The sequence below is a fragment of the Rousettus aegyptiacus genome, unplaced genomic scaffold, assembly GCF_014176215.1.
Source record: "Rousettus aegyptiacus isolate mRouAeg1 unplaced genomic scaffold, mRouAeg1.p scaffold_m13_p_10, whole genome shotgun sequence".
NCBI lineage: Eukaryota > Metazoa > Chordata > Mammalia > Chiroptera > Pteropodidae > Rousettus > Rousettus aegyptiacus.
In genome coordinates this window covers 43,926,590-43,953,908 of record NW_023416285.1, presented here as the reverse complement: position 1 = coordinate 43,953,908, position 27,319 = coordinate 43,926,590, and the positions used below count along the sequence as shown (strand labels likewise).

The following is a 27,319-nucleotide window of genomic DNA, read 5'->3' as shown; positions in this document are numbered from 1 at the left end:
AGACTTCAAAATAAAAAAGGTAAAGAAAGATACTGAGGGACACTTCATAATGATAAAGGGATCATGCACCAAGAAGATATAACACTTATTAATATCTATGCTCCCAATCAGGGAGCCCCGAAATACTAAAGGGAGAAACAGATCAAAACACTATCATAGTAGAGGACCTAGATGCCCTACTGTCAGATATGGACAGATCATCCTAACAGAAAATCAATAAGGAAATAACATCCTTCAATGATACATTAGACCAACTGGACATAACTGACATTTACAGAGCCTTTCATTTCAAAACAGCTGCTTATACATTCTTCTCTAGTACACATGGAACATTCTCAAGGACTGACCACATACTGGGACACAGAGGTAGCCTCAACAAATATAAGAGGGTAAAAATCATACTAAGCATATTCTCTGATAATAATGCCTTGAAACTAGAGTTCAGCTGTATAAAGAGAGTGGAAAGAACCACAAATACATGGAGATTAAACAACATACTACTGAAGAATAACTGAGTCAGAGAAGAAATTAAAAGGGAGATCAAGTGATACATAGAAATGAATGATAATGATAGTACAACATATCAAAACTTGTGGGACATGGCAAAAGTGGTCATAAGAGGAAAGTTGATATCCTTACAGGCCTATCTCCAAAAAGAAGAACAAGCCCAAATAAATAACCTAATGCTTTATCTTAAAAAACTAGAAAAGGAAGAACAAATGAAGACTAGAGTCAGCAGAAGAAAAGAAATCATCAAAATTAGAGCAGAAATAAATGAAATTGAAAATGAAAAAAGAATTGAAAAAATAAATGCAACAAAGAGCTGATGCTTTGAGGAGGTTAATAAAATCAACAAACCCCTGGCTACATTCACTAAAGAAAAAAGAGAAAGGACACAAATAAACAAAATCAGGGATGGAAGAGGGGAAATTATGACAGACACTGCAGAAATACAAAGGATTGTACAAGAATATTATGAAGAAGTAAATAACACCAAGTTTAATAACCTAGAAGAAATGTACCAGTATATAGAAAAATATAACCTTTCTAGACTGAATCAAGAACTGGAAAAATCTAAATAGACCAATCAATTTCCAGGATGGAAATTGGAACAATTATCAAAAACTTACCAAAAAGTAAAAGTCCAGGACCAGATGGCTTCACCAGTGAATTCTACCATACATTCAAAGAAGATTTAATTTCTATTCTCAAACTCTTCCAAAAAATCAGAGGAGGCAATACTTCCCAACTCATTTTATGAGGCCAATGTTACCTTGATCCAAAACCTGGTAGAGATAACACAAAAAAAGAAAATTATACACCAATATCTCTCATGAACATACATGCAAAAATCCTAAATAAGATACTAGTGAACCGACTACAGCAACAGATTAAAAAGATTATACGACACGATCAAATGGGCTTCATCCCAGGAGCATGCGGATGGTTCAACATATACAAATCGATTAATGTGATACAGCACATAAACAAATTAAAAAATAATAATCATATGATCATATCAATAGATGCAGAAAAAGCCTTTGACAAGATACAGCACCGATTTATGATCAAAACACTTAACAAAATCGGTATAGAAGGAAAGTGCCTTAACATAATAAAGGCCATATATGACAAGTCCTCAGCCAACATTATATATACTTAATGGTGAAAAACTAAAAACCTTCCCTCTAAGATCAGGAACAAGGCAAGGGTGTCCACTATTGCCACCGCTATTCAATATAACATTGGAGGTCCTAGTAAGTGCAATCAGGCAAGAGTAAGATATAAAAGGCATTCAGATAGGAAACAAAGAAGTCGAACTGTCACTATTTGTGGACGACATGATTCTCTATATAGAAAACTCTAAAGACTCCACAAGAACACTACTAGAAAAAATAAGCAAATACAGTAAAGTCTCTGGATACAAAATCAATGTTCAAAAATCCATAGCGTTCCTATACTCAAATAATGAAGTGTCAGAAAAATAAGGGAAAAAAATAACTCCTTTTGCAAGTGCAACAAAAAAAATAAAATACCTAAGAGTTAAACTTCTTTATGTAGTCAAATATACCTGCCTTCCCTTCAATTCTTCAATTATAGTTTCTTATTTTTTGTCCTATTTATTTATATATATTTAAAGAATCTTGAGCAGAACTTGAAAATATTTAAGTGAGAGCCTAAACAGTTATTTCTCTAAATTTTTCACTATTTCAACATAACCCTCTGAATATGCCTTCCTTTCTTCCTTTGATATGAGATAAGGTCTTCTTTTAAGTTGTAGTTTTACATAACTCTGTTGCTTTGTTAGACCTATAGAGGTTCAGAGCATTTCTGGAAAGAACTGCATAATATTTCTTTATGTTTTCAGCTGGATGATCCTTCAGTCTGTCAAGAGGAAGCTTAGGGCAGTCATTTGCAAATCTACTTCCTTCCTTCCTTGCTCCCCAGGGTTCAGACTCCATTTTGCTTGACTTCTAGTGATTGAAGCTTGTGAAATTATTGGCCCTTTGCATCTGAGACAGGTAAGATGGACTTTCCTCTTCATCCTGGAGGGCAAGGCGGAGGTTTGAAATAGCTGTTCTGATGATTGGAAAAAGGGGTTGATCAGAGAAATGCAGTGTGACTAGGACCATTCGAGGTTGGTGATCATGTTATGGTGGAGTTCAGAAGCTCCATTTTGTGAGTCTCTCTTGTGAGGACCAGAGAGATTTGAAATGCTTTGCATGGGGATTGAAAACAAGTAGAATGGAAAGGCTGAAATTAGAGAAAGTGAGAAGATATCTGTTTAAAAGAGAGGAAAAAGAATTATCCTTGGACAAGAAATCATATGAGGAAGGGAGGAAGAAAAGGGAATGTGTGTGCGTGGGGAGTGTGTGTGTAGAAACTGGAGGAGTCCCTGCCTGACGGGTCACAGTGCCCTCCTCTTCCTGTGGGAGAGGAAATGGCAGGATGCCTCTCTCCCACCCCTTCACAACCAGGGCCAGGTCCTATGTTCCATGCTCCCCTGGGACTTCGAATTTGGAACAAGCAGTTTGTTCTTGGCAACTGCAGCGATGTTCTGTTGAGAAGGCAGCAGTGCCTGGTGTCACAGTGTACCTCCCAACTGTCATGGCTAAAAGATGACTTTATATATTTCCTTTTTTGTCCCCTGGAGCTGCCGTGGTTCCAGATAATTTTCCAAGTCTGGGATTCAGGCCAATATTGTTAACCTCCACTATCCTTTTGTTATAATTGTCAGTGTCAGTTTCTGTCCCCTGTGACCAAGAGCCCTGACTGTTACTCGGGGGTGGGCTTCGGAACTAGGCACAGGTTTTAATCTCAGCCCTGGTCCTGGTACTTTGTGGCTTTGAACAAGGTACTTAAGCATTTTAAGTTCCCATTTCTCTCATTTTGTAAAACAAAAATAAGAATATACATCTTATAGACTTGTTAGAATCAGATGATATAATAAATATAGAATGTCCTCAATAATACCTGAATTTTCTACAATCTTGATGGAGAAGATTTATTCTCTTACAATGTGCATTTAGAATCTAATATGACCCTCACAGAGGGCAGTGTGGCGATCCCCATTTTATAAGTTTGGAAACTGAGGTTCAGGGAGGCAAAGTGACACCCTCGAGCTCACACAAGGAATGAGTAAATCTGAGGTGTAAGTCTAGGTTTTCTGATTCATGGTCCAGCTTTGCTAGAGCCCTGGCTTGTAAATAAATATGAGTTTCATTGGCTGTTCGTGGAAACCTTTGGGGAAAGATAATGTGGGAGCAGGAATTTGGAATTTATGAGCAGCAAGATGCATTTTGATCCTATAATTATAGTGAAGAAGAGGGGAGTGAAGACTGGGATACACCAGCTCAAGGGGAAAGAGGAGCTGAGTAGAGGGTAGTGCACAGAGAAGGAGAGAATCAGAGTCTTCACAGGCTCCACAACGAGCCCTGATCTACTCAGCAGACTTATCTACGTCATCAAATTGATGGATGTTTTAAAGCATTTGTTTCATTCAAAAAAGTAGACATAAATAAATAGAATAACATCAATAATATCTTTTATTAAATATACTGTATTGTGGTTTTCACTAATTACCATTAATCCTCTAAATGGTAATGTTCCCAGAATGGAGAACATTATACTAATTTCTAAAATCACCCCATAAAGATGAAGGCATTTACTGATTTTTAGTACATTTTTCTATTGATCACTGGAAAAAAATTAATAGCTTAATTAAGTGCACAATTAAAATGCTAAAAAATATCCAGCAATATTAGTAATGTAAAGCTATTTCCTGATATAAAGGAATAGGAAATGCGTAATACTGGGGAGTAGTTTGGATTTTTTTTCAAGGTTGAGGAGTATAAACGAGCTCTGTGCCTGATGGTCCACTCAGCTCTAAGGTCCTAAGTTAAGGCTGAGCACATTATTTGAAATTGACTTTGGAGGTCAATCGACACAGACGAGAGAATGTAAAAACCTTGCATGCTGCTTTGCACAGTCTCCTTGATATCTTTTGGGGATAATATCAGCAATGTAGTCTCTTTATGATAGTGAAAAAGACATCATTTGGGTAATTCTTTTTTCTTTTACTATATTTTTTTGGGGGGAAATTTACTTTCATATATATTTTAATATAAAATATAAATATACTTTTATGGAAATGTATTACTACCAGGTTAGTTTCATCAAAATTTATGATCTTTGGCCTTAGCATAAGGCCAAAAGAGAGCTGCTTTGATAACCTTCAAGCAGACTCCAGGAATGTCAACAACGATATGACCTTTAAGACAAATAAATCCAGCAACCAGAATTTCATCGTTTTCTTCAATAAAGTGTGAGCAGTTATCACTGCCTGAGCAGAAGCATGTGCAATCTGGCCTTTTGACTTCAATTCTGCTTTTTCCAGCCCCTCCAAAGGGCTTGGCCTTCTGGCCTGTACCAAACGGGTTTTCCTCTAACTGTTGATCTGTCAGAGCCTCAGAGCTTCCCTGGTAGGACTAATAGGCAACACATTCGATTACATTGTTAAAATGTGCTTGTCTGCGAAGGTAGAAGAAAAAATTACACTGAAGTGCCAGCATACGTTATTCCTGGATGGGGACATTTTAAAATTTTCTTTCTTAGACTCTTTTCATTTTCTAAAATTTCAGCAGTAACATTAGTTTTGAAATAAAAAATATCTTTCCTTTACAATAACATTATTTAAAAACAAAAGTTCACTCTCGTTTGCTGGGTTTTTCTTTTTTCCTTCAATCTAAATTCGACATTGCTTTTTAGGCATATACTGAACACTCAGCATTCCTCACTCTGGATGGTTGCATAGGCAACAGAAGGTAAAGTCACATCCTTTGGGATTTCGCAATATGCAGAGATCCTACTTTTGCCTCTCAAACCTGAAAACAGAGCTCATTTTATTTCGCAAAAAAAATACCCAGCTAATCACTACTTTTTACTAGATACAGCTCAACTATGGGAATTATTTTACTAAGCATAGCTCCTATTAATAGGAAAGTAGAAATTTTAAAAGAAATGAATAGAATGATTTCTTGGAAAGGAATATGAAACTGACAATTCCTTTTGAAACAAATTTGATTTTAAGATAAACTACAAGTTATTTGAAAACAATACTAATGTTTATTATAATTTGGTGAAGGACAAGTTATAAGAACATTTAAACAACAGATAACTTAATCTTAAACTGAATCAAGATGAATGGAAAATAAAAATAAATTGATGTCAAGAAACTTTATTAGGAAACCATGGAGAAATGTGTGTGCCCACATCTCTGACAGATTTTGCACTTTAACCATTCTAATAAAATGGTTTCTGTTGAGGGAATATAATTAAAAACAAATCTCTTCACGACCCAGAAAACCTCTCTACAAAGAAAACAATGTTGTTATTGAATAAGCATTAAACCGGAATGTGATGCATATGTCAGACAATCAGCCAAAGAGATGTCAAAGACAGAAGGAAATCCCACTCACTTACAGCTGAGTGGATGCAACCCATGACATGTGATGGGGTTTTCCATTTGAAGTCACGGGGGTAGGTGAAGTTAGGAGCATCTCCTCCTAGGAAACAGGATAGGACGCTCCCTTCCTTGATATTTACATTTCATAGAGCTGGCTCCCAGGTCCTTAAGAAACATTCCGGAGTTGCAAGACTGGCAAGAGGCTTAGTTTGTCATTAAAAGGACTTACATGTGTTTGAAAAGGACAGAGAAAGAGATTCTGAAAGAAAAGGGAGAGTCTTTCCCCTTATTTCTAACAAGAAGAATTGAGCCTCTTATTTGACCTTACACAAACTGTGGAGTAACTTATCAACTCAATTTGTGTCAGATAATGAGGGGGGAAAATAATAGAGCAAATATTACAGTTTTTCCTTTTTGGCAAAATAGCAGAAATATACTCTTTTCTGATTGCCTGGGTTTTTAAACCGTGGCACTATTAACATTTTGGGGGCCAGGTAATTCTTTATGGTGGGGGCTCTCCTGTGCATTGTCAGATATTTAGTGGCATCTCTGGCCTCTATCCACTAGATGCCAGTAGGAACATCCCCAACACAATGTCTCCAGACATTATTAAATGACCCCAGTGGGGTGAGGGTGGGAATCGCTTTCCATTGAGAAGCACTGGCCTAGGCAAATTATCAAATCACACAACCCAGACAGATTTTGCGCTGGGATGCCAGTAAGCCTTCTGCTCTCACTGCGTGAGCCACGCCTGTCTGATGCAGGCTGCAGGGATGCTTGCTAGTGCAGGGCCGAACACTCATTCTCAGAGGAGCTTTCAGTCAGTCCTCTTAGTGGAAGACATCTCTGTTTGTACCAGCCCAGCAGCCAGTCTCCTTTGCATTTATTTTTATTTTTTGGTAACACTTTGGTTATCTTTCTCAGTTCTCATGATGAGAAAAGAGGGGTAATGACCCAAATCATTGTAGCTCCAGAGGTTGCCTTGCCAATCACCACAATCCATCTTTCTAGCCATCCTGAAAAGGATAAAAGAAAATTTCTTTTTGGATGGTTTTGCTTCAAAGTGAGGATATGATCCTGCAGGCAGCCATCTGGCCAGCATCATGGGGAAGCCTAACTTAGAATAGGAGGAATTTGGGGAGAAGCAGAATTACCATAAAAGGAGACAGTATCCTGGGGAGAAAATCTGAGTCCTGGATCTAGCCATGCCTGAAGGCATGGCTTCTAAATTGTTTGTTAATGTGAGACATCAAAGCTATGATGGGAAATTTAGCATGCTACTGGCACACAGCACTCACAGGCTCTCATGCTTTCCTTTCCTCCCAAATGGATCTGGGAGGTGACGGTGGAAGAGCTTTGTGCTCCTAACATCCTCTTCTAATCTCTGTCAACACTCTGCATCCACTTCTGCTCTGAAGTGCCTCTCCTCATCACCTATATTATAGTTATTTATGAGGACTCCTTCTCTCTGCTAAGCTACATGTTTCTTAAGGACCAGATCCTATCACATTCACCCTTATATCCTCTGCAGCACAGAGCTGACCCTCAATAGAAAATGTTAACCTAAAAATAAAAAGCCAAATGAGAGGCAACAGGTGTTTATTTAGAATCAAAGAATTGCTGTTATGGAAGCATGAATTCAGACAGAAATCCAAATAGTGTCCTGATCACAAGGTAACGGCAAAGAGTTTTTATGAAAAGAGCAAAAAGAATTATGTGAAAGAAAGAAAGAATTTCTTTGGGTGTTGATAAGCTGAGCTACTCTTGGCTACACATGATTGCTTACTGATTCTATCTTCAGATAGTCAGGTCCACAATCATCAGTCCTGTCGACTTCACAAACAGTTGTTTGTAAGACAATGTTGGTCTGGCTTAGTCCAAAGTTTCAAGGAGCAAGATGTGCACAGCAATTCTTCTGGAATCTGGTTCTATTTTGAAATGGCTCTGCTTGTGTCAACTTTCTCAAGTATGGGTTGTATGAAGCAACCCTGTGATCTACATTTGTCTTAAATTGAAGTCCTTCTGGTTTCTACAGTAAGGTGAGAGTAAGAGTTTCAGCAGTTGTTCAGATTCCAGAAGCTGGGCCTGTTTATCTTCCTGTAACTGGATTCCTTCTTTCCTTTCTTTTCATTATTCTTTGGTTATAGTTACGGACATATACCATGGCCACACAGCTCAATTGTCCCTTCCCAACCAGTCAATGCTTTTTGAATTCCTACTGTCCTCGAAACACCAGTAGAGTGCTGTTCCTGTGAAGAGCTTAAAGCTGGCTGGTGATGGAAAGGCCCTGATGGTGCTGGGGAGGACGAGCTGGGACTATCTGCCTTAGAAGACAGTGTGCGGTTTGGAACACAGGGCCCATCTTGGACAACTCAGTTGAGGAAATATTATGTAGGGAACTTCTTACAAAAGTGTTGAAAGAATTGAAAAGTCAAACAAAGGACACAGAGCAACAGTGAAAAGCCGCTATTACCCACAGGGCTAGAGAGATCAGGGAGAAGGCGGTATCAGAAGTCCAGGAGCCAGGACCACCATCACCCATGTGAACTAACCATACTGGAGGCTGCCAGAAGAGCCGAGACTGCAGAGGGTCTGTCTTGCAGAAGCTGGAGGCTTAGAGGACATGCAGCCAGAGACGCCGCCCAATCTCCTGCCAGTGGCTCGCATCGGCTGGTTGAAGAAGAAAAAATTTCCTCTACTCTCTTAGGTTCAGTACCTGGGAGCCTGCAAATTTAACTGACAAAAGATTAACAGGAGAAAAGAGGGTTGTGCAGTGTGCTCAGTGATGAGTAACTCAAAGGGGTGGTTAGAATTTGGGGGCTTATAGGCCTAATTTAGTAGGGGAAGGGAATAGAGAGAAAGGCTTCTATTGGAAGAATAAATTGGTTTCTTTCAGAAAGACAAATGGTTTGTACTAGAGCAAACAGGAGATGAGAAAGTTTGTGATAATGTCTGTTCCCACAGGTGTGAGTGGTCTTTCCGCCTGAGATGCCCCTGAGGGGCATATCTGGTAGGCTTACTCTTGGGCTCTCTCCTGGGAGCAGACCCACCCAGAAGAGGATTCATGACAGCTTCATTTCTCTGCTTTTTGTCAGATAAAGGAAGTTCTGAGAGGGCTTCACTTTGCATCTGTTGAATCTCAAACATCTTCATTAAAATAATCATTACACCAACTCTGGGATTCCAAGTGGGTCCTGATGGAGTTCAGAACATGCTACTCTAAAATATGGCATCTTAGCATATTGAATGCTTTAAGCTGAAGGAGTTTGAGAAAACAACAGAAGCAGGAAGGTCACTCTGACCATCCCTTCCTGCAATAGGTCATAAAACTCTGAAGTGAGGGGTGTCCTTCTGTACCAGGAGGAAAGGAGCATCCTTAGCTCTGAAGACAAAGGGGCAGACAAGAAGAATCTAAACGAGCGTTTCTTGCTAAGTTTCCTATTTACCACACTTACTTTGTACTCCTTAACCTCTCACATTTCTACACAACTGTCTACTCTTCATCAAACCTAGTAGAGACCAGCCAGGGCACCTGTTACCAAGAGTGGGATTTAAGCTTCTCATTCAACAGAGATCACTGTAGTTCCCCATGAAGAGCAGAAATCTGGAGTAGGATTCTTTGGTTTTAGCCTGCTTCATGGTGTGTATCAGATGTAGAAACCCAATCAATCACTATTTATGAATGAAACCACTAGCCATTATGAGTTAGTAACATGCTAATTGTGTATTTGGAATAAGTAATGGAAAAAACTCAATCTCTGCTGAATTGACAAGAAAGAAGTTTCAGCAGCATCTGCTAGAAGCTGCTCATTCAGCAGGAAAAGATAACAAAAAGGGTCACATCATAGCCAGCCTCCACCTGAAGTATGCACCGCCCTCCAGGAGCAGAAGGGCAGACTCAGCCATTGCTGAGTTTGTTCTCTGTGTGGTACTTTTTAGTGAGGCATCACGTCATTCTTACCTTTTTATAATAGTGGATTTCCTTTTTTGTTTCTCTCAAGGACTTCCAGCTTCCCCAGCAAGAACACATGTTCCTATAACCCACCATCTTGGCAAAGGTGAGTCTTTTTGGCAGCAGGGCTATTAACGATAGTAGGTACTGGCATAAATCTAGGAAGCCAGGGCACAGCGGGAGGCAGTGACCCAATTACTGGCAGCTGTTAGAGCCTCATTTCTCTGCATGTTAGTTTCCCAGCAGAGTGGCACAGATACCACCATCATTAACATTTAATTTAGATTTAGTATGTCTGCACAGGCCGGATCAACTAAAGTGCCTATAAAAGTTTAAGCCCCCTTGAGGTCATTCTCAACTGCACCTGCTTGGGCCTAAGTGATGGGTAGAGGCAGCTTTTCAAGGTCGTTCCAGTTTCTAAAGCCTTCTGGAGTCTTGCAAGATGAACTTAAAAGCTGGAATAACTTATGCCAAACCCTTTTCCTATTCCCTGTGATCATGCTGAGAAAAAGAACCAAGAATTGAAATTAAAGACAAATAAGTAGGTTTTATAATATATAAAAAGAAATCAAATATCAGTCTTAGTGATGGCATTTTAAAAAGTGAGCTAAGTGGTGTATTTTAAACAAACACCGGAAAGTGTCAAAGATTCTCTTCTTGACCAAACTTTAGGCAGCCTTCTCTGAGCCCTCTTTTAACCAGGCCTTAACTTTGGCTTCTAAAAACAGCAGACTCTTAGCACAAATGATTTAACCCACTCTCCCCTACACCTCCACTAAAAGACTTGAACAAACACAGTTTCTAACAGCTCAAGGCCGTACCCCTAGCATGACCCCAGCCCGCATTAAAGTGTCTGCCTGGGAAAAGTGCTGGGAACATACTGTTTGTTCCAGCCCAAACCTGGTAATACAGGGGTCCCCAAACCCCTGGGCTGCAGACTAGCACCTGCCCGTGGCCTGTTAGGAACTGGGCCCCACAGCAGGAGTTGAGTAGAGGGCCAGCTAGTGAAGCTTCACCTGTATTTGCAGCTGTTCCCCAGCGCTAGCGTTACAGCCTCAGCTCCACCTCCGATCATCGATCATCGGACGTTAGAGTCTCATGAGAGACTAAAAAGGTTAGGGGTCCTTGTGGTAACAGACAGATAGGCTTCTGAACTCCCACTCCACCTCTGTGAGAAATTACTTTAGAAAGCCTGTAGTTGTAAATATTTTCTCCCCTGCTTTGAGATATATATATAGATCTGCCTTCTCAGGAGTTTGAGACACTCTTTTTGAAATGCACACATTTAGGAAAAACCTCCTGCTCTCCCTCCCAGGCTGTGGGCTTCTTGATTTAACTTGTACCACTATCTCTCTCCATAAACAGACTAGAAGTTTGCTTCTCCTCTAGGTATGCACCTATTAACAAGCCTTATCTCTATGAGAGCTCTCACTTGTTCCTTCATCCTCCCTTTAGAACACCCATCACCTCTGTACTAATCAGAGTTGAGTTCAGTTCACTATGGACTCCCTTCCCATTGCAATGGTTATTACTGAACAAATATTACCCATACCAGTTTAACTCTTATCCAGCTTATATTTGACAAAGGTCAGATCTACATTTTGTATTTCCCCCAGGAAGGGTTAATTTAGACAGATCACAGCACTGACAAAGTCAAGGTTATGAACTTGATCTCCATATGGTTGTGTACACCTCTGTTAGGTATTTCACAAATGCCTTTCATTGATCACAAGGGACACCAGATGAGAAGGTAGATTGCTCAGCACAAACCATTTGCTGCTGCTGCTTTTAGTTTCTCATCACTGCTTAAGAGCTCAAATGCCCAGATGGTATGGCTTATGGCCTTCACCTTGTAGAGAACCTTCATGTCATGGTGCATGTTCTCCCCTCCCCCACACGCCCTTCTCTCTCTTTGTCCTGTCCTTTCAGCATCTGGTTCCTGGTCTTCCTCTTCCACCAGTTCTTTCTCCACCTCCCACTTCTTTCTTTCTAGTACCTTTAAGCATTTATCTTCTGTACATCGTTGTTTCATTTTGTTACCACCAGTGGCTCATGGTTCATGTATTTATGCTTTACTACTCCTAAAAGAAACAAGGACCAAAATATTTCACCTCTTTCATTACGTCAGGCTAAGTACGTTAAAACTATTCATTAAGTGCATTAAAATATTTTTGTCGCACTGTCAAATGGTTTTGACAAATTCCAGCAAAATGTTGAATTGCTTCATCATTTCTAGAATTGGCAGCAGTCTGCGTTTTTATAACTCTTAAAGAGCTTACAAAATTTACATAGAGTAAAACCAGTGTTACTATACTTTGTATAGAGTGAATAATCTGTTGTCTGTGGGTTTTTTTTTTTTTTACAATTTTATGTGTGATCATACAGAAATATATTTTACTATAAAGAAAAAATCATTTAAGTATAGCATTATACCCCCCCCCATGCTTCAGCGCAGTCAGATGACATCATCAAAAATTCCACATTCAAATGTTTTCATTTACGTAAAATTTAATTTTGTTTAAGGAGACAGGTAGTAACTCAGCTCAATATTTTACTAAATATGAGATAGCCATTTGTTCCAACTCCATTCACTGAGTCTTCCCTCAGTTCCGCAGTTACTAACTAAAATGTTAGTGTTACCGTTTGGGGTGATTTTCCAACCCCGGCGTTGCCCCAGCGGCATGGGGCGTGGGTGTGTGTGTGACAACATGGAAGTGCAGTGAGCATTGTCCCCTTGGTTTTTTCCCGCTGATGCAGCGAAGAATGACAGGTCAGCCAGATTTAGAAAAAGTGAGTTTTATTAAAAGTACATTTTAGGAGGAGACAGGCCACGCTAAGGAAGTTTGCAGCCCTCTGGACTTTGGGAGGTGAAGAGATAAGGGAGGGGTGGGTTTTCAGGGAAGAGAGCTGTAACAAACCATCAATGGGAAGGTTTGTTTATATTTGGGCCACGATAGGAGGTCCTAGATGATCTGTATGTGAGGCCACCTCGACTGACAGCTGGCTGCTATCTAACGCTTAGCCTACTGCGCATGTGCTTACCCAGGATTCAGTATGTTATAATTAGATTCATGAACTTCCAGGCATAGTCATGAAATTATGATGATGGTAATAATGAGGCTGAGGGTGTGGGTAGGTTGCGGTAGTACTTTCTGCGCATGCATTTGTGGCTGGTTTAGCCAGAAGATTTTATGGCCTTTGTGCTCTAGGATTTGGAGTAATTTATAACCAACCCCTAAAAGGGAGGTGTTTCTGGGAGGTCCTTCAGGAAGGTCTTCAAGGGAAGTTTCTATGGTTACAGATCTGGGCCTTGACTCCTTTCGCTTAAACCTGGCTAACTACCCAGCATTACCTATGCCTGTTATTGATTTTTCTGCCTGGAGTTGGCAGTAGAGAGCTTTTTGTTTTGATCTTGAAGCTGTAAGGAAGGAAGTCTAGAGTTGCCGGACCAAGAGGTGGCAAGTCCTGATGGTGTTCAGTCTCTGGTTCTAGTTGCCCTAAGGCCAGTTCCACCCTGCTGTGGTTTGAGAATGTAGCCATGAAACATTCTTTTTGTTTAGGCCAGACATCCTTGTGCTTGTATCACTTCCAACTGAAATGGCATGTTTTGTTATATATTTAAAATTCTTAAATGTATTTGATTACATTTTTATTTCCTGTTCCCGCTAATCTACTTTTCTCTTCTTCTCTAGAGCTGCACCATTTTTTTCTTTACATTTTAATATCTTTTAGGACTAATTCCTCATCATTACACTTGACACAGCCTTTTGATTGACTTGACCTAGAGAAACATTGATTGGGGGTGATGGGAGATACAGGTGTTCTAGTTTCCTGGACTGCAGATACAGGTGTTCTAGTTTCCATAAAGTCCCTCCTCCACAACCTTGCCATCTCTAATCATAAATTAAAAAATTAAATTAGGATTACTTATCAGTATCTTATAAATTAGCAAGAATTAGGGCTCACTTAACAGCCTTACTTACTTGGGCAAACTACTAAAACTGGGGTTTCTAGATTTAAAAAAAACCCCTGAAGACTGCACTATGGACCACTGTGAGCACACCTCAGTGGCTGGGCCCGAGCGGCCAGCAGCTAGCCTCCTGCTCTTTTAGTCTTTTTAGCTGCAGCAAATGAAATATATGCAGTGAAACCTAAGGTTCTACTAAAACATTAGGATGCCATACTTTGACTCATATGAAGGGGTGAAGTGTAAATGAAGAGACATAATGCTAGGGATAAAACCAAGGCCAGATGAAAAGAACACGTATGAAGTGATAAAGTGGGCAAATTCTACCAAGACAATATTGTAAAATGGTTAAGTGCAGACTTTAGGTTGGGACCACATGAGTCTGAATCCCTGCCCTGCAACTAACTAATGCATGACCTTGGGCAAGGTTAATTTCTGTGTCTCAGTTTACTCACCTGTAAAATGGAAATAACAACAGTATCTGCCTTATTGTATTGTTTTAAGGAATAAGGTAGTAACATAAAGCATTTACAGCAGTGCCTGAACTACTAGGCAAATAACTGCTACATTACAATGGTCTAAAATATTAAGGAACAAAGGACTTAGAACGAAACATGTTCAGTATTCATAAATTGCTAGTAATTACCCCTTTTCCTGTAGACAACCAGTCATCTACATTTGGACTACAAATCTGAAAAGGGGAGTGGGGAGAGGCAATATTTGTGTTTAAAGAAAACGTTTAAATTGTTAATTTGCAGAGCAGTCATTCTTCTCAGAGGTTCTTACTCTGCAGTGAACTGTGGCAGGTACTGTATGGCACACAAAGATGATAAAAAACCTCTAGGCTCTCTATATTTCAAACTAGTAGCATTAAAAAACACATGGGTATAAATGAAGGGCTCCTGATACATACAGGAGGAAGAGAACCTATGTATGGGATAAGGATGAGGATGAACTTGGACAGTTTCATAGAGGAGATGGTATTTAAGCATTTTTAGTTGACACTTGACATATACAGTACATTTTAAAGACTATTTTCCATGCATTGGGAATAGAATAAAGTAGTTAGGAAAGAATGGGTTTGGAAACTGTGGGAAAAATTCTGGAATTTCAAATAGTTCAGTTTGATGAAAGAAATGGGCAAGAGAATAATGAAAAGATCTGGCTGCAAAGGTAGGCTGCAGAGATGCTGAGGGAGTTGGATTTCATTTTGTGGTGGACATTAGATGTTAGAGCAGAGAAATAATGTGTAAGTTTGAGGAGGATGCATTGGTACTGGGAAGGGTCCTGAAATTATGAGTCAGGGGCATACAACCAATCATCATCTACAGTTCTAAATGTATACTTAAAATTTATTTTTTTCATTTATAAATTATAGGGAATCTTTAATAAAACATATGTACAATAAATAATTCATATTTGAAGATTCTCATCGACAGCTTCATGCCTTTTCACTAGAAGCTACAATACCAGGGAAATCAGAAGGTAATCTCAGTAGCTCTTCTACTTCTTCTTGCAAAGCCTCTGCTTTTTCATGCAAGAGCATCTACAATAAAAAATCAAGACATGAGAGCAAAATATGCGTTGCTAGAGAATTGCTAACATTTTAACCACTTGAATCCTTACACATCAGCAATCTAGACATTAAAACTAATAATGAGATTGAAAAATGGCCACTTAAGAACAAGTGATTACAGTAAATGAAGCTGAAGTATTTAGTTAAAGCCATTTGAGCTGATTGCCACATTTAGTATACCAAAAATAAAGGAACTTTAATACTCTCAAAGATGTTGTACTGAAGACTAGGCCACTTAAAAATTAACTTTTAATCTGTAAAATCTAAGATGATTTTGCAAAAATTTAATTAGTTCTTGAAAATGTTATCCTTTATAAATATACTTTATTATTCTTCAAAATTTAGTATGCTATCTTTTAAAAACCTATCACCATTTCAGAGAAGTTTTATTTAAGCTCTTAAAATCAACATGGTTAATTTTAAAAGAAACATAATGAGCAAAGAAAGTGTTTCTAAAGATGGCACATGGTAGATGCAAACAAATATTTGCTAAATAATGCTTTTTCCCCTTTTAAAAACCAGAAATAAAATGTTGATATTTGTTGCAGCTGGGTTTTGTGCATATTGGGTTGAAGTATTTGTACTACAAAATTTTTATAATAAAAAGTTTAGCAAAATCACATAGGAGAAAAAAAATGATACAAAATGAAAGTGAAAAACCTACTCTACCAATTCGATATAAAGTATTTGTATTATATAGTACTAGATATACTATACGAAAGACTACAATGTAATTCTGTAAACTTTCTAGCAGCTGAGGTAATGGTGACCATGTAAAATGAATCTTACAACCACATCCTCTAAAAAAATGAACAATAAACAAACCTCACAAAACTCATGTATCAGCATTACTAGAATACAGAAAACAACATCGACCTCAAATTACTTGTAGTTAAAACATCCACCAATTTCCAGCTGAGCCATTTCTCAAGCTTCCACTCCAAGTATTTGCACAGATCAAGGTGGGGTTGAGAAAAAATTACATAAAAAAGAGAAGAGGAAAACATAAAAAAGAGAAGATGAAATAAAAACATCTCCAGAGAGAAAGGCTACCCTAAGTACAAAAGTACTGAGAAAAGAATCCTGGTATGTTAAAGCATTGTTTGTAGAAAAGAACTTAAGTGTGTGGAAGGAAATGCTGGAAAGGGAATATTTCTAAAGGAGAGAATGGGTAAAATGGGAGAGGTGTTCTTTGGTAGCTGAGCAGTCACAGGGTGGGGGGGGGGCAAAATTTAGGAGCTTGTAGGAAAATTAAGGAAATTTTAAAAATCAAAGAACACAACTCTTCCCTGTAGTCCTCCTCGCCCACCTCAAGCTGTCCATTAAAGAAACTATACTTTGCTACACTGAAGGGAAAGAGAGACTCTTGAACTAAGATTCTCATAAACCACTCCAGATGGCCAATCCCACCTAAGACACAGCAATGTAAGCAGTTCTTATTCTATAAAAAAAAAAAAAGAAAAAAAAAAAAAGAAAATGACAATCGAAGCACTTCAGCTCATAAAAATTTCCTTCCCTGAAAGCAAACCATGAAGCAGAAAAGTGTATGTAACATGATGCTCCAAACAAAATTAGTCTCAAATAAACATTTGGAGACATGGGGGAAAAACACATCCTGAATAAGAAGTTCAAAAATTAAGAACAGAAATGGACCAAAAACAGGAAAAAAATGAAACAAAAGTTGAATAAGCTCAGGAAAGAAACAGAAGGAAAAGGCAGAATTTTATCAAAAATAAAAACAAAATGTGAGGTGTCCAAGGAAGCACAGATTTAAACAAAAACTTAGAGTCATGGGCGTGGGGGAAGCAGGAAAACAATCAAGTTCATGAAAATGAGATAAAGAAAGAAGTAAAATGAATCAGAGATATTGAAATGGAAGATGGGCAAAGAAGATCCAACGTACACATAATTGAAGTTGCTAAAAAAGAAAAATCAAGCAATAGATCAGAATTAATATTTAAAACTACAACCTAAGGAACCGTCCAGAAATTAAAGAAGATGAAGCCATACCCTAGAAAAACTATTTGAATTTAAAGATAAACAAAATAGGTTCATGTCTTATATTTTCAAAAAAATAGAACATAAAACAACAACAACAACAAAACCCCAATCTATAAGGACCGGGGTGGGGAACTAAAATTGAATACAGACAGAATTTGTGGTTCGGGACCACACTGAAACAGATTTTTTTTTTTTTTAAAAAGTAACACTTAAACATATCATTTTGATTATATATCCTCAGATTAAAAACAAAAAGAGCTGTAAATAAATACTGAATTCTAGTTAGTAAGCTCCCCCCTCCCCACCCCAGTTACTACTGAATGAATCCTCTAGTGTGGGACTAGTGTGGAGAACGAAAGATAACTGGAGAGTCTTTGACACCTCCATTGACAAATCGAATTCTTCTCTTGAACCTGTGCTGGCCTTGGTGATTTCCTTATAACTAATAAAATGCAATGGAAATGATACTGCATGCTTTCCAGGGCTCAGTGAAAAGAAGCCTTGCAAATTTCTGTCTTGGTTTCTTGGAATGAGACCATTCCAAGATCTCTTGAATGCTCCCTCTCAAATCTCAGCTACCATGTTGCAAGAAACCCAAGCTAGGACTCCTCCCTTCACAAGATGGGGTTCTCTGCTGCAATCCGGGCGGGCTCTCTACCTAGCCCTGGGAGAAAGAAGGTTCGGGCTCCGCTCTCGCAGCTTTACTTCTGCCACTATTGTAGCAAGTTGCGGTCGCTGGAATGTGTCTCATGAGGTAGACTCCCATTATTGTCCCAGTTGCTTAGAAAATATGCCATCAGCTGAGGCCAAACTAAAAAAGCACAGATGTGCCAACCGTTTGACTGTCCTGGCTGTATGCACACCTTCCCCACTCAGGCCACAAGCATCTCCATGCAGCCAAGTCCACCATGAAGAAGGCCTATTACTCTGGACATCTAGAGATGTGGGCATGGCAGACAAATCTGTGGCCAGTGGTGGTTGGCAGGAACCTGAAAATCCTCACACTCGGCGGATGAACAAACTGACTGAATATTACCAGCAGCTGGCTCAGAAAGAGAAGGTTGAGCGAGATCACAAGAAACTGGCATGGCGCAGAAACAATATGCCTTTGGCTTTTTCTGACAAATATGTTCATGGAACCAGGTTTCAGCGACCACGAGCTGGTGCAACCATCAGTACCCTTGCCAGACTCTTCCTTAAAGAATGAGAGGACCAGAAAGAGATAAAGATTGAGCCAGCTCAGGCTGTAGATGAAGTGGAACCTCTACTCAAAGACTGTTATACAAAACCAGTAAATTTAACAGAGGTGACCACCCTTCAGCGGGGCCTCTTACAGCCTGCCTTCCAACCAATCTGTGCATCCCAGCTCTATCCTTGCCACAAACATCTGATCAAATGGTCCCTGCCCTGCCAGAAATGTGAACGTAATGTGAGCAAGCCAGAGTTTAATCTAACATCTATCAAATTAAAAATCCAGCTGGTTGCTGTCAATTATATTCCAGAAGTGAGGATCATGTCAATTCCCAACCTTCACTACATGAAGGAGAGCCAGGTCCTCCTGACTCTTTTGAACTCAGTGGAGAACCTCGCCCACGTGACCCTGTTGGAGTGTGATGAGGGAGACCCTGATAATATCAATAGCCTTGCTAAGGTGGTTGGGCCTCCCAAAGAGCTCATTTTAACCGGCAAAGACGCAGCAGCACAGTATAATGAGCTGGCAGAACCCCAGGACTTTCAGGATGATCCTGACATTATAACCTTCAGAAAGGTCAAAAAAATGGGTATTTTCATCAAAGTGAGCCAAAACGTGAGGAGGGCAAAGTGACAATGTGCTTTAAGATGAAACATGCTTTTAAAAACCTGGCAGCCCCCATCCACCCTATTGAAGAAGGTGACCAGGCATGGAAGTCATCTGGCTCACCCAGCCTGTGGAACTGAGCGTGGGCCCCCTTCTTCCTTAAAAGGTTCTACTGTTGAGCATATTCCAACTTCTACTGTTGGACAGTAGCACCACAAACTTGTGTTAAAATGTGGAAGCTGCTGCTTCAGTAGGCCTTGTTTATCATGATGTGTCCATGCACTACTAAGTCCTGTTTCTAGGTAGGTGGGGACATAAGCAAGGCATTAGGAACGCTAGGTAACTGCTGTTCCTCCTGCTCTCACTTCTGTTACCACAAGTATATCTGTGTCTCCCTCACTGAACCCTGCACGTTAAATATCAACAGCAGTTTCATCCGAAGAAAGGGGATGGCTATTCCTTGGAGTGGCAGTAGATTTACCGCCTGAGGAACTCTGACATACTATCTCCTGATCTGATCTCACAAAGGATCACAATCTCACAAATGAAACTTAAAATGATAACCTAAAGGTAAGACTTGCTAGCCATGGTTCAGCACTGGTCTCAATGTACCCATGCTTTCTACATTCCATTAGATATAACCTGGTAGTCTGTAAACATATCTTTTCTCTTGCCATCATGGCTCCCATCTTGCCATAGATTTCCATTTGACAGAAAAATAGAATTGCCACATTGTCTTTAGTTTTGTAATGAGTGGAAGAACTTGTGCAATTCTTAAGGCACTTTGATTTGCCTTCCTTTTAAGTGAATACAGGATACTTATTGACTGCTCTTAAAATTTTTTCCCAGTAGAATATGGAACTTTTAAAAATTTGAGAAGCAAGTGCTTATATGTCATGTCAAAGGAGTAACAAATTCCATTCATTTTAAATGTTGCCACAATATCCAGGGATTAATGCTAACGCGGGGAGGCAATCTTTAAATACCTTGCTCCCTACCCCTTCTCTGCTCTGCCTCTTTGACTCAGTAGATTGTTCTGTGTATTTGGGACCTGTAAAGAGCCCATGAAAACCTGGTGGATAAGTTCACTTCTGGAATGCAGAAAACATTTAAAGGTTAGATTTTTAGCATGATCTGAACTAATGTTCTTTCCACTGACTTTAAGAAGAAATTAAGTTATAATCTCTTGAATCCAAAACTGGATATTAAGAAAAAGAACCTTTCTTGAGTTTGACTTTTATCATATGGTATGTCAAATAAGACCATTTTGATTGTAAACCATAAAATAGCTCAGCGAGTAACCCAGAGCACTTGCCTCTAGCCACATGCTGGTTTTGGCTGATATCCTAGAGCTAGATCATTAACCTTAATTTCTGTGATGTTTTCTAAAATGAGACTTGACAAAGTAGACAACCAGCTACACTACATTTTCTATAAAAGCATTATAAGCAGTAGCCAACAGACTTCTAGTAAAAAGAAATTTCCTGTTTATCCTGGTTTTGTTTTTAAGCTCAAGCCTTTACTTAAAACGAAAAATTAAGATATATAGTAATGTAGAATACAGATAGGACATAGTATCTTGTCAGCGCCCCCTGAAAGATAAGAATATTTAGGAAGCCCTTGAAAGACACTAAATTGTACTCTTTAGGTCAAGCAAATTTTATGAAACAATGTCCTACAGAGTAATATATATGCTGCAGTGTAAGAAAACATACTCATATCTCTAATATTATGACAGTAATAAGTAAGGTTTAGCCTCTTAGGCGTGGGGGCAGGGATTGTGTAATGACAAATACGCAGACTGTAGAAATAGTTTAATTTGTTGTGACTCCAGAGTGTTACATTGACTTTTATTTCACTACCTGCTAGAGCCTACTGTGAAGCCACTCCTCCATATTTGCCAGTGAAGGGAATGGGGATCAAAGTAGAGAATAGCTTCCTATGTTTGCACATCTGCATAGACTACACACAATTGTGTGTCGTGAGTTTATGGCATGTAGCTGGCATTTGTTCCCAAAGGTAATAATGTTGAAGTAATGGGTCTCATCAACCCTCTTTGACACAGAAACACAAAAACACTTGATCGTAGAATTTTTTTCATCAGAAACCAAATTAACTTGCAGAATAACAGCCATTGGTTTGATGTTTCCTCAAGATAGTTTTCAGTGCAAGTCAGTATTCTGTGTTAGCAGATGTGGTTCAACACCTGCAGCTGGTAAATTCAGAATTTTGTTGGTTTTTATATTAGATCAGATGCAAAATTTTTAATGCATAGTCAGTGTGCACTACTGCAGGCAAATTAAATGTCATTAGCACTAGAAACTACAATTTTGGAAACTTAAAGCTGTAAGTTTGGATTCATGATTTGATTAGTCCGTCAAAGTTTTTTTTGTTGTTGTTCGAAGTGCATACAGATGTAATGGGCTAAGTGTCATACATATTTGTAAAGAAACATCCTTTTTGGTCCCTTTTGGGAGTGAGAGGCACTCCTTGATCTTTATGAATGACAGGTTCCTGTTTTGCCTTATTGCCTAATGTAGTGAAATAAAGCGGACAGAGGTTGGGAAAAAAAGAAAAGAAAAAAGAAATCCAAGCTACATGGAGATTAAAAATAAAAAGAACTTTTGAAGTCTTGAACCTCTGAGAAAGTTATGTAGCTGTATACATAGGCCACTGCTTATGGAAAAGAAAGAATGATTCAGATGAGAAAATCCAAAGTGAGGAAGAATCATTCCCAGGGAGCAGAACTGGGTCTTAAATTAGGAACGAGCCCCATATTCCTGGCTGGATTTCAGAATCTGCTTATATGTACCACCTTGTCTGAACATCATAGGTGGTGTATCTCCTTAGTTCATAGGTTTTCAAACTGAGAGGAGCGACCATAATTGTAAAATAGCACTGAAGGAGCACCATCCATACCTAGAATTGACTTAGAAGAAGTATTGGACCTTGAGGTCCAGCCTGAGTCTGAGGCCAGAAAGGAATACATCTGTTATGGATAAATATATTTTGCATGCGGGAGAGATGTAAATAATGTGTGGCCAGAAGGCAGACATTAACGATGACTGCAAATCATTTGGCATTTCCCTCAGGGAGGGGTAAGGGTCTAATTCCCCTTCCTTTCCATCTGAGCTGATCTTAATGGCTTTCTAGTAATCAATGGTATACAGCAGAAGTGACTACATAACTTCTGAAATTAGTTCAGGAGATTTCTTGCATTTTATGCCTTGATTTCTTAAAATGTTCATTCTCCAGATATTTCCTCTTAAAACCTGGCTGCCATGCCATGATAGATCCAAGCCCTATGGAAAGGCCATATGCAGTTGATCCATTTAAAAGCTCCAGATAACAGTAATTTTCAACTGTCAGCGATGTGAGTGAGCCATTTTGGATATCCAATCCAGTTAAGCCTATAGAGAACTATACCCCAATTGAAATCTGACTAATTACAATTACTGACTAATTATTCCAAGTAAGAATCACCCCACTGAATCCTTCCAGAATTCCTAATTCACAAAAACATGAGCAAAATAAAATAGCTGTTTTGACCCACAAAGGCAGGTGATACTAACTTGACCAAATGATCAAAGTTAATATCACTAATGGAACAAATGGACACCTAAGGCTCCTGATAAAATGTACTATGAAGGATACATACCAGTTTTGTGGCATCGCTGCAAAAAACTGTATAACCTCAATATAATCCTAACTGGTTTCCTTATTTACAGTCTTGCTCCCCTATTTACAACTCAAAATCCTGCAAGGAATACCTATTTTTCTCTTTCTGCTAGCTGGAAAGTGGAAGGAATAGTGGGAACCAGAGCACAAATCTTAGTCCATAAAATGGAAGCCACATTTTTGAGAATGGTGAGAAATGTAATGGACATATGGGTCCCTGGATACAACACTGATTCCCCATATCAACTATGAATTTCTTATGTTTGAATTTGCCTAGTAAACTTTTAAAATTTAGTCACGTCTTTTGGCTATTGTTACTGCAGCTCCAATTGTACCCTTTATAATATACATTCTAACCTCTTAGTTCTGGCTCTCCTACTTACTAACTAGCTGTTTCCTTTTCTTGGATAAATTCCTTAATTTCTTCAAATTTCATTTATTCATTTAATCAAATATTTATTAAATACCTAGTCTAGGCTGAGTATAGTGCTAGCTGCTATTGCAATGGAAATTACTATAACTTCATACCTAACAACCTGGAACTCCTAATCTAATGGAACAAGGTCAGTTTTAGTGTCCTTGAATTGAAGATAACACCAACTCTGCCCACCTCACAGGATTGTTGTAAAGATTAATCAAAGTATTGTAAACAATGTGAGCACATTAACAAAAGTGAGATGGAAATTTACTTTTTAGCTAATTCTGATCTGTATATGACAATCATGTAACAATGAAATTTTTTTAAAAGTTAAGCAATTTCAGGTCCTGAGAATGGAACTGTAGTTGAAATCCAAAAGGAAATAACCTCCATCTGCTACACAGTGGCTTTACCTACCCAGAGCGGGAGGGTAATGACAAATAGGACTGCATCTAGCAAAAGGTAACTAGGGCAGTGATAGATTATTTAACATGGATGATAAAAACAGAAAAGAGAAACAAACCCCTGGAGGCAATAAGAGCTGTTTTCAAATATGTGAAAAACTACCATATAGATCCAGAGAGTAGTACTACAATGTAATGGTCAACATTTTAAGGCGGCAATATCGAGCCTCATAATACTGGGATGCTTTTTGTAACACTAAAAATGTCTAGAAATAGAACTACCTAATTTTGAGGTTGTAAGCTTGTTGCCAATGAAGGTGTTCAAAGGTGGGAAGACCAGGTGTTGAAGATGCTGAGGAAAGGACTTTCATGAAAAAGGTGTGAGGAGGCAGAATTCAGTGTTTTAGAGTCCCTGTACTTCACTGAACTCTTGACATTGTTTATTTTTTTTAGGTCCTTTTTCTCTTTTTAACAAGCCTTGTATCATAACAGATGGACTATTTTATACACATATTGTGAGTACATACTTTTGTATCTATAGTTAAATGTTTTTGTTTTATGTCTAAGGTATAAGGAGATAACATTACAAAATATCACAAAGGTTAAAAAACGGTTTGCTTACCTTTGCTGAGGAAACGATCTGCTTGGCCTGGCGCCTTGATAAATGATCAATTGTCCTTATTAGCACTTCGGGATCTGCGTTAGCTAAGTGCGCTAGACTTTTATAACCTGCATTGTATAACTGTTTTGCTCGACCCTGAAAAATATTTTAAAAAATCAGTAGGATCTGAATTTGGGATTAGGAAAAAATAATTAAAATATCTGATTGAAGGGAAAAATTTCACATACAAGAGATAGGCACAAATTAAGATAACAAAGAAAAATGAAGAGATAACACATCAGAATCCTAAGAAATTTTAAAAGACTCATTTGGGTAATTCCAATTTGACTGCAAGATAGCCTTCTGTGTAGCTTAAGTCAACTGATGTTGCAATTAGCAATGAGAAATCCATTAAGGTCCTTAAGCTAGGGGCATTTTTTCAGACTCCAATGAAAACATTCTAGTCCAATATCATTAAAATGTTCCCATCATCTACTTAGGGGACTATAGGGTGTGTGTGTGTGTGTGTTCTGAATAAGAGAGAATAAACTTAAAGGTTGGTCCAAACAGAAAGCTAAAAAGCCAGCTAAGGATATTTTCTTCTTACTCTCTTAAAAATGTAAATAAGCCTTTTTACCAGTACTTTAAACAAATATTGAGTCTAAACTGACAGAAGGTAATTCTTCACTGGAGAGGAGAAAGGAAGAGATGCTAAGGATGAGTGACAGCACCCATGTACTTAGAGAGTATCATATTTGTGCTTCAGGATTCACAGGATTTCTAAGAGGCCATGACAGCAATTTAAAAAAAGAAAAGAAAAGAAAGACTTCCATGACAAATGAGCAATAAGGCTGTTGTTGTTACTTAACCTGTGACAAGACTTCACAGTTAGATGAAATCATCTCAGCTGGGAAAATAGGAAGCTACTAACCTCTAAAACTCCAGTCACTTCCATGAGAGGGATTAACTCCGCCTTTACACAGTAAGTCAACTTCTTGGTAAGTTCTACAAAAAGGGCTCGATAAACCCAAAACTCCTCAAGTTCCTGTAGAACACAAAGAAATATACAGAATTTAAATCTGGTAAATTATTTCAAAGTTTAGTTTGTGTGGCAGGGGACTCAGAGAGGATGTTCCATTATGTAAGTTCTGGAACTTGGGTTAAGCCAGAGGTGAACAATAATTCCAAAAAAAATTGTCATGAGAAAACATGGCAAAGACTCTGATAAATTTAATGATGTGCTTTTGGGATTAAGAAAAAGATTGAAAACCAAAAAATAAGTCACTAAGAAGAGTTCTATTCATTTTTATCAAAACACCAACAAGTGAATGCGTAGTTTTTCTCTCCCAAATGACTGAAAACAATTCCCACTTCTGGGGATATATCCTAAAGACAAAATATTAACTACAAAAGTATGTAAGTGCATGATGATATTCAGTGTAATGATATTTAAAACAAACAAACAAAAATATTGGAAGCCATGAGTCAATAATGGTTAAAGCCAGGTGAATAAATGGGTATTCATTATATTACTCTGTCTTCTTTTACATATGTTTGAAATTCTTATATAGCAGTTTATTTTTTTTTTTAAAGTCTCCTTCTAACATTCTGTATCACTGTGAGAGTTTGTGATGCATGGAACAGCATTAGCCATTCTGTGACCACCAGGAAAGTAGTCAGTGTACTAAAGATGAAGGAGTAAAAAGAAGAAAAGTAATCATGAATAAAACTACTGAATTAATCACTCCTGGAATTGCCTTAGCTCTAGCTTTCCTATTGTTTTAACTTTTTTCCTATTGTTTAAACTTCTATGGGGTTTTCTGTTAATTGCAGTTAAAGGCATCTTAATACAATTGGTGTACTATTTTATACCACTTACATAACTATTTAAAGAGAAAAAAACATGTTAAAATTTTGAAAATACATTTGTGAAAGCACAAGTTGTCAGGTAGATTTTTCCTAAATCAATCATCATAAATTTTAGTGGTTGTTTTTCAAGTTCTAGGTAAAGATTCTTTTACTTAAACAATTCTACAGGCTGAAGTCCTTATAGTCCTAATTAAAACAAAAGGATAGAATATTATGGAAACACGTTTAAATACAAAGAACGGAAAACTTAAAAAAATATATTTTAAAGACTAGCTTATTACTCATAATTTTTGTATACTGCTTAGCTAGCCTATGATTAGAAAATGGAAACTAAAATCAAAAAATCAGCCTAAGTAGAAGATATTTAAAAAGGTAAATTTGCTAAAATAATTATCTTTCAATCCAAAGTCAGGTATTTTGGATTATTTACTCGTTAGTACATATGACAGAATTAACTGCCATATACATACATAAAATATGAAGATATAAGATAGAGAAATGAAGATTTTAAGTTTTAAAAGAAAATTCATGGGAGAAAAGTTCTTTTTTTTAATCGAGTACAGAAATAAATATGGAAAGGATTATGTCACCCAATAATAAGAAATTTAAATGCAGTGAAATGGCTTATGTTATAAATTCATCAAAAAAATTATTTGAGTAGGAAAGCCTGGTAAGCTTTGTTGTGTTATTTAAGGAAATTCTTAAAGCTTCTTTTAGTAAAATAGGTATAAAATATAATCCCAAATATATATGGCTGAAATAAAGTTCTCTCAAATTATTTTATAAAATGAACATTTTTTGTAGAAACCTAAAGACTGACATTGGAAGCAAAAATGGCAAGTTACTGAGGCAATCAAAAGAACATAGTACTAAGTAGTTACAAAGTAGCTGTTGGATATTGATAACATACTAATCAAATACTTCACATGGTTATCACTCATGAGAAACTACACAGAATCTAAATCAATGGAGAGATGTAATTTTGAGAGTTGATTCCAAATACTTGAAACTATTAACGGTGGTTCTAAGAGTAGGGATAACTAGGTGCTTTCTACTTGTTCGTCACATATTTTGGTTGATTCTGTCGTTT

The 27,319-nt window shown here is 38.0% G+C and overlaps 2 protein-coding genes and 1 pseudogene across 8 annotated transcripts in view; 2 read left to right on the top strand and 1 right to left on the bottom strand.

Annotated features, from left to right (window-relative positions):
- Window positions 1-2,432: 2,432 nt before the first annotated feature.
- The window catches only part of MRPS18C (mitochondrial ribosomal protein S18C), a 66,513-nt gene continuing 41,626 nt past the window's right edge, over window positions 2,433-27,319 (top strand). For 2 of the 3 annotated variants that reach the window (XM_036227783.1, XM_036227781.1), the window contains exons 1-3: window positions 2,433-2,522; window positions 9,967-10,023; window positions 25,127-25,342. Coding sequence is in view for 1 of the 3 variants with exons in the window: in XM_036227782.1 (XP_036083675.1) it covers window positions 25,314-25,342 (29 nt within the window). In the remaining 2 variants the exon portion in view is untranslated. The remainder of the gene's footprint in view (window positions 2,523-9,966; window positions 10,024-25,126; window positions 25,343-27,319) is intronic. The other variant, XM_036227782.1, reaches the window with a different exon arrangement.
- The window catches only part of HELQ (helicase, POLQ like), a 51,245-nt gene continuing 36,515 nt past the window's right edge, over window positions 12,590-27,319 (bottom strand). For all 5 annotated transcript variants that reach the window (XM_016156174.2, XM_036227775.1, XM_036227776.1 and 2 more), the window contains 3 exons: window positions 25,292-25,405; window positions 24,382-24,516; window positions 12,590-15,430 (listed from right to left, as the gene is read on the bottom strand). In XM_016156174.2, coding sequence (XP_016011660.2) covers window positions 15,326-15,430; window positions 24,382-24,516; window positions 25,292-25,405 — 354 coding nt within the window. In that variant the 3' untranslated portion in view covers window positions 12,590-15,325. The remainder of the gene's footprint in view (window positions 15,431-24,381; window positions 24,517-25,291; window positions 25,406-27,319) is intronic.
- On the top strand, window positions 17,491-19,680 carry LOC118600322 (annotated as a pseudogene).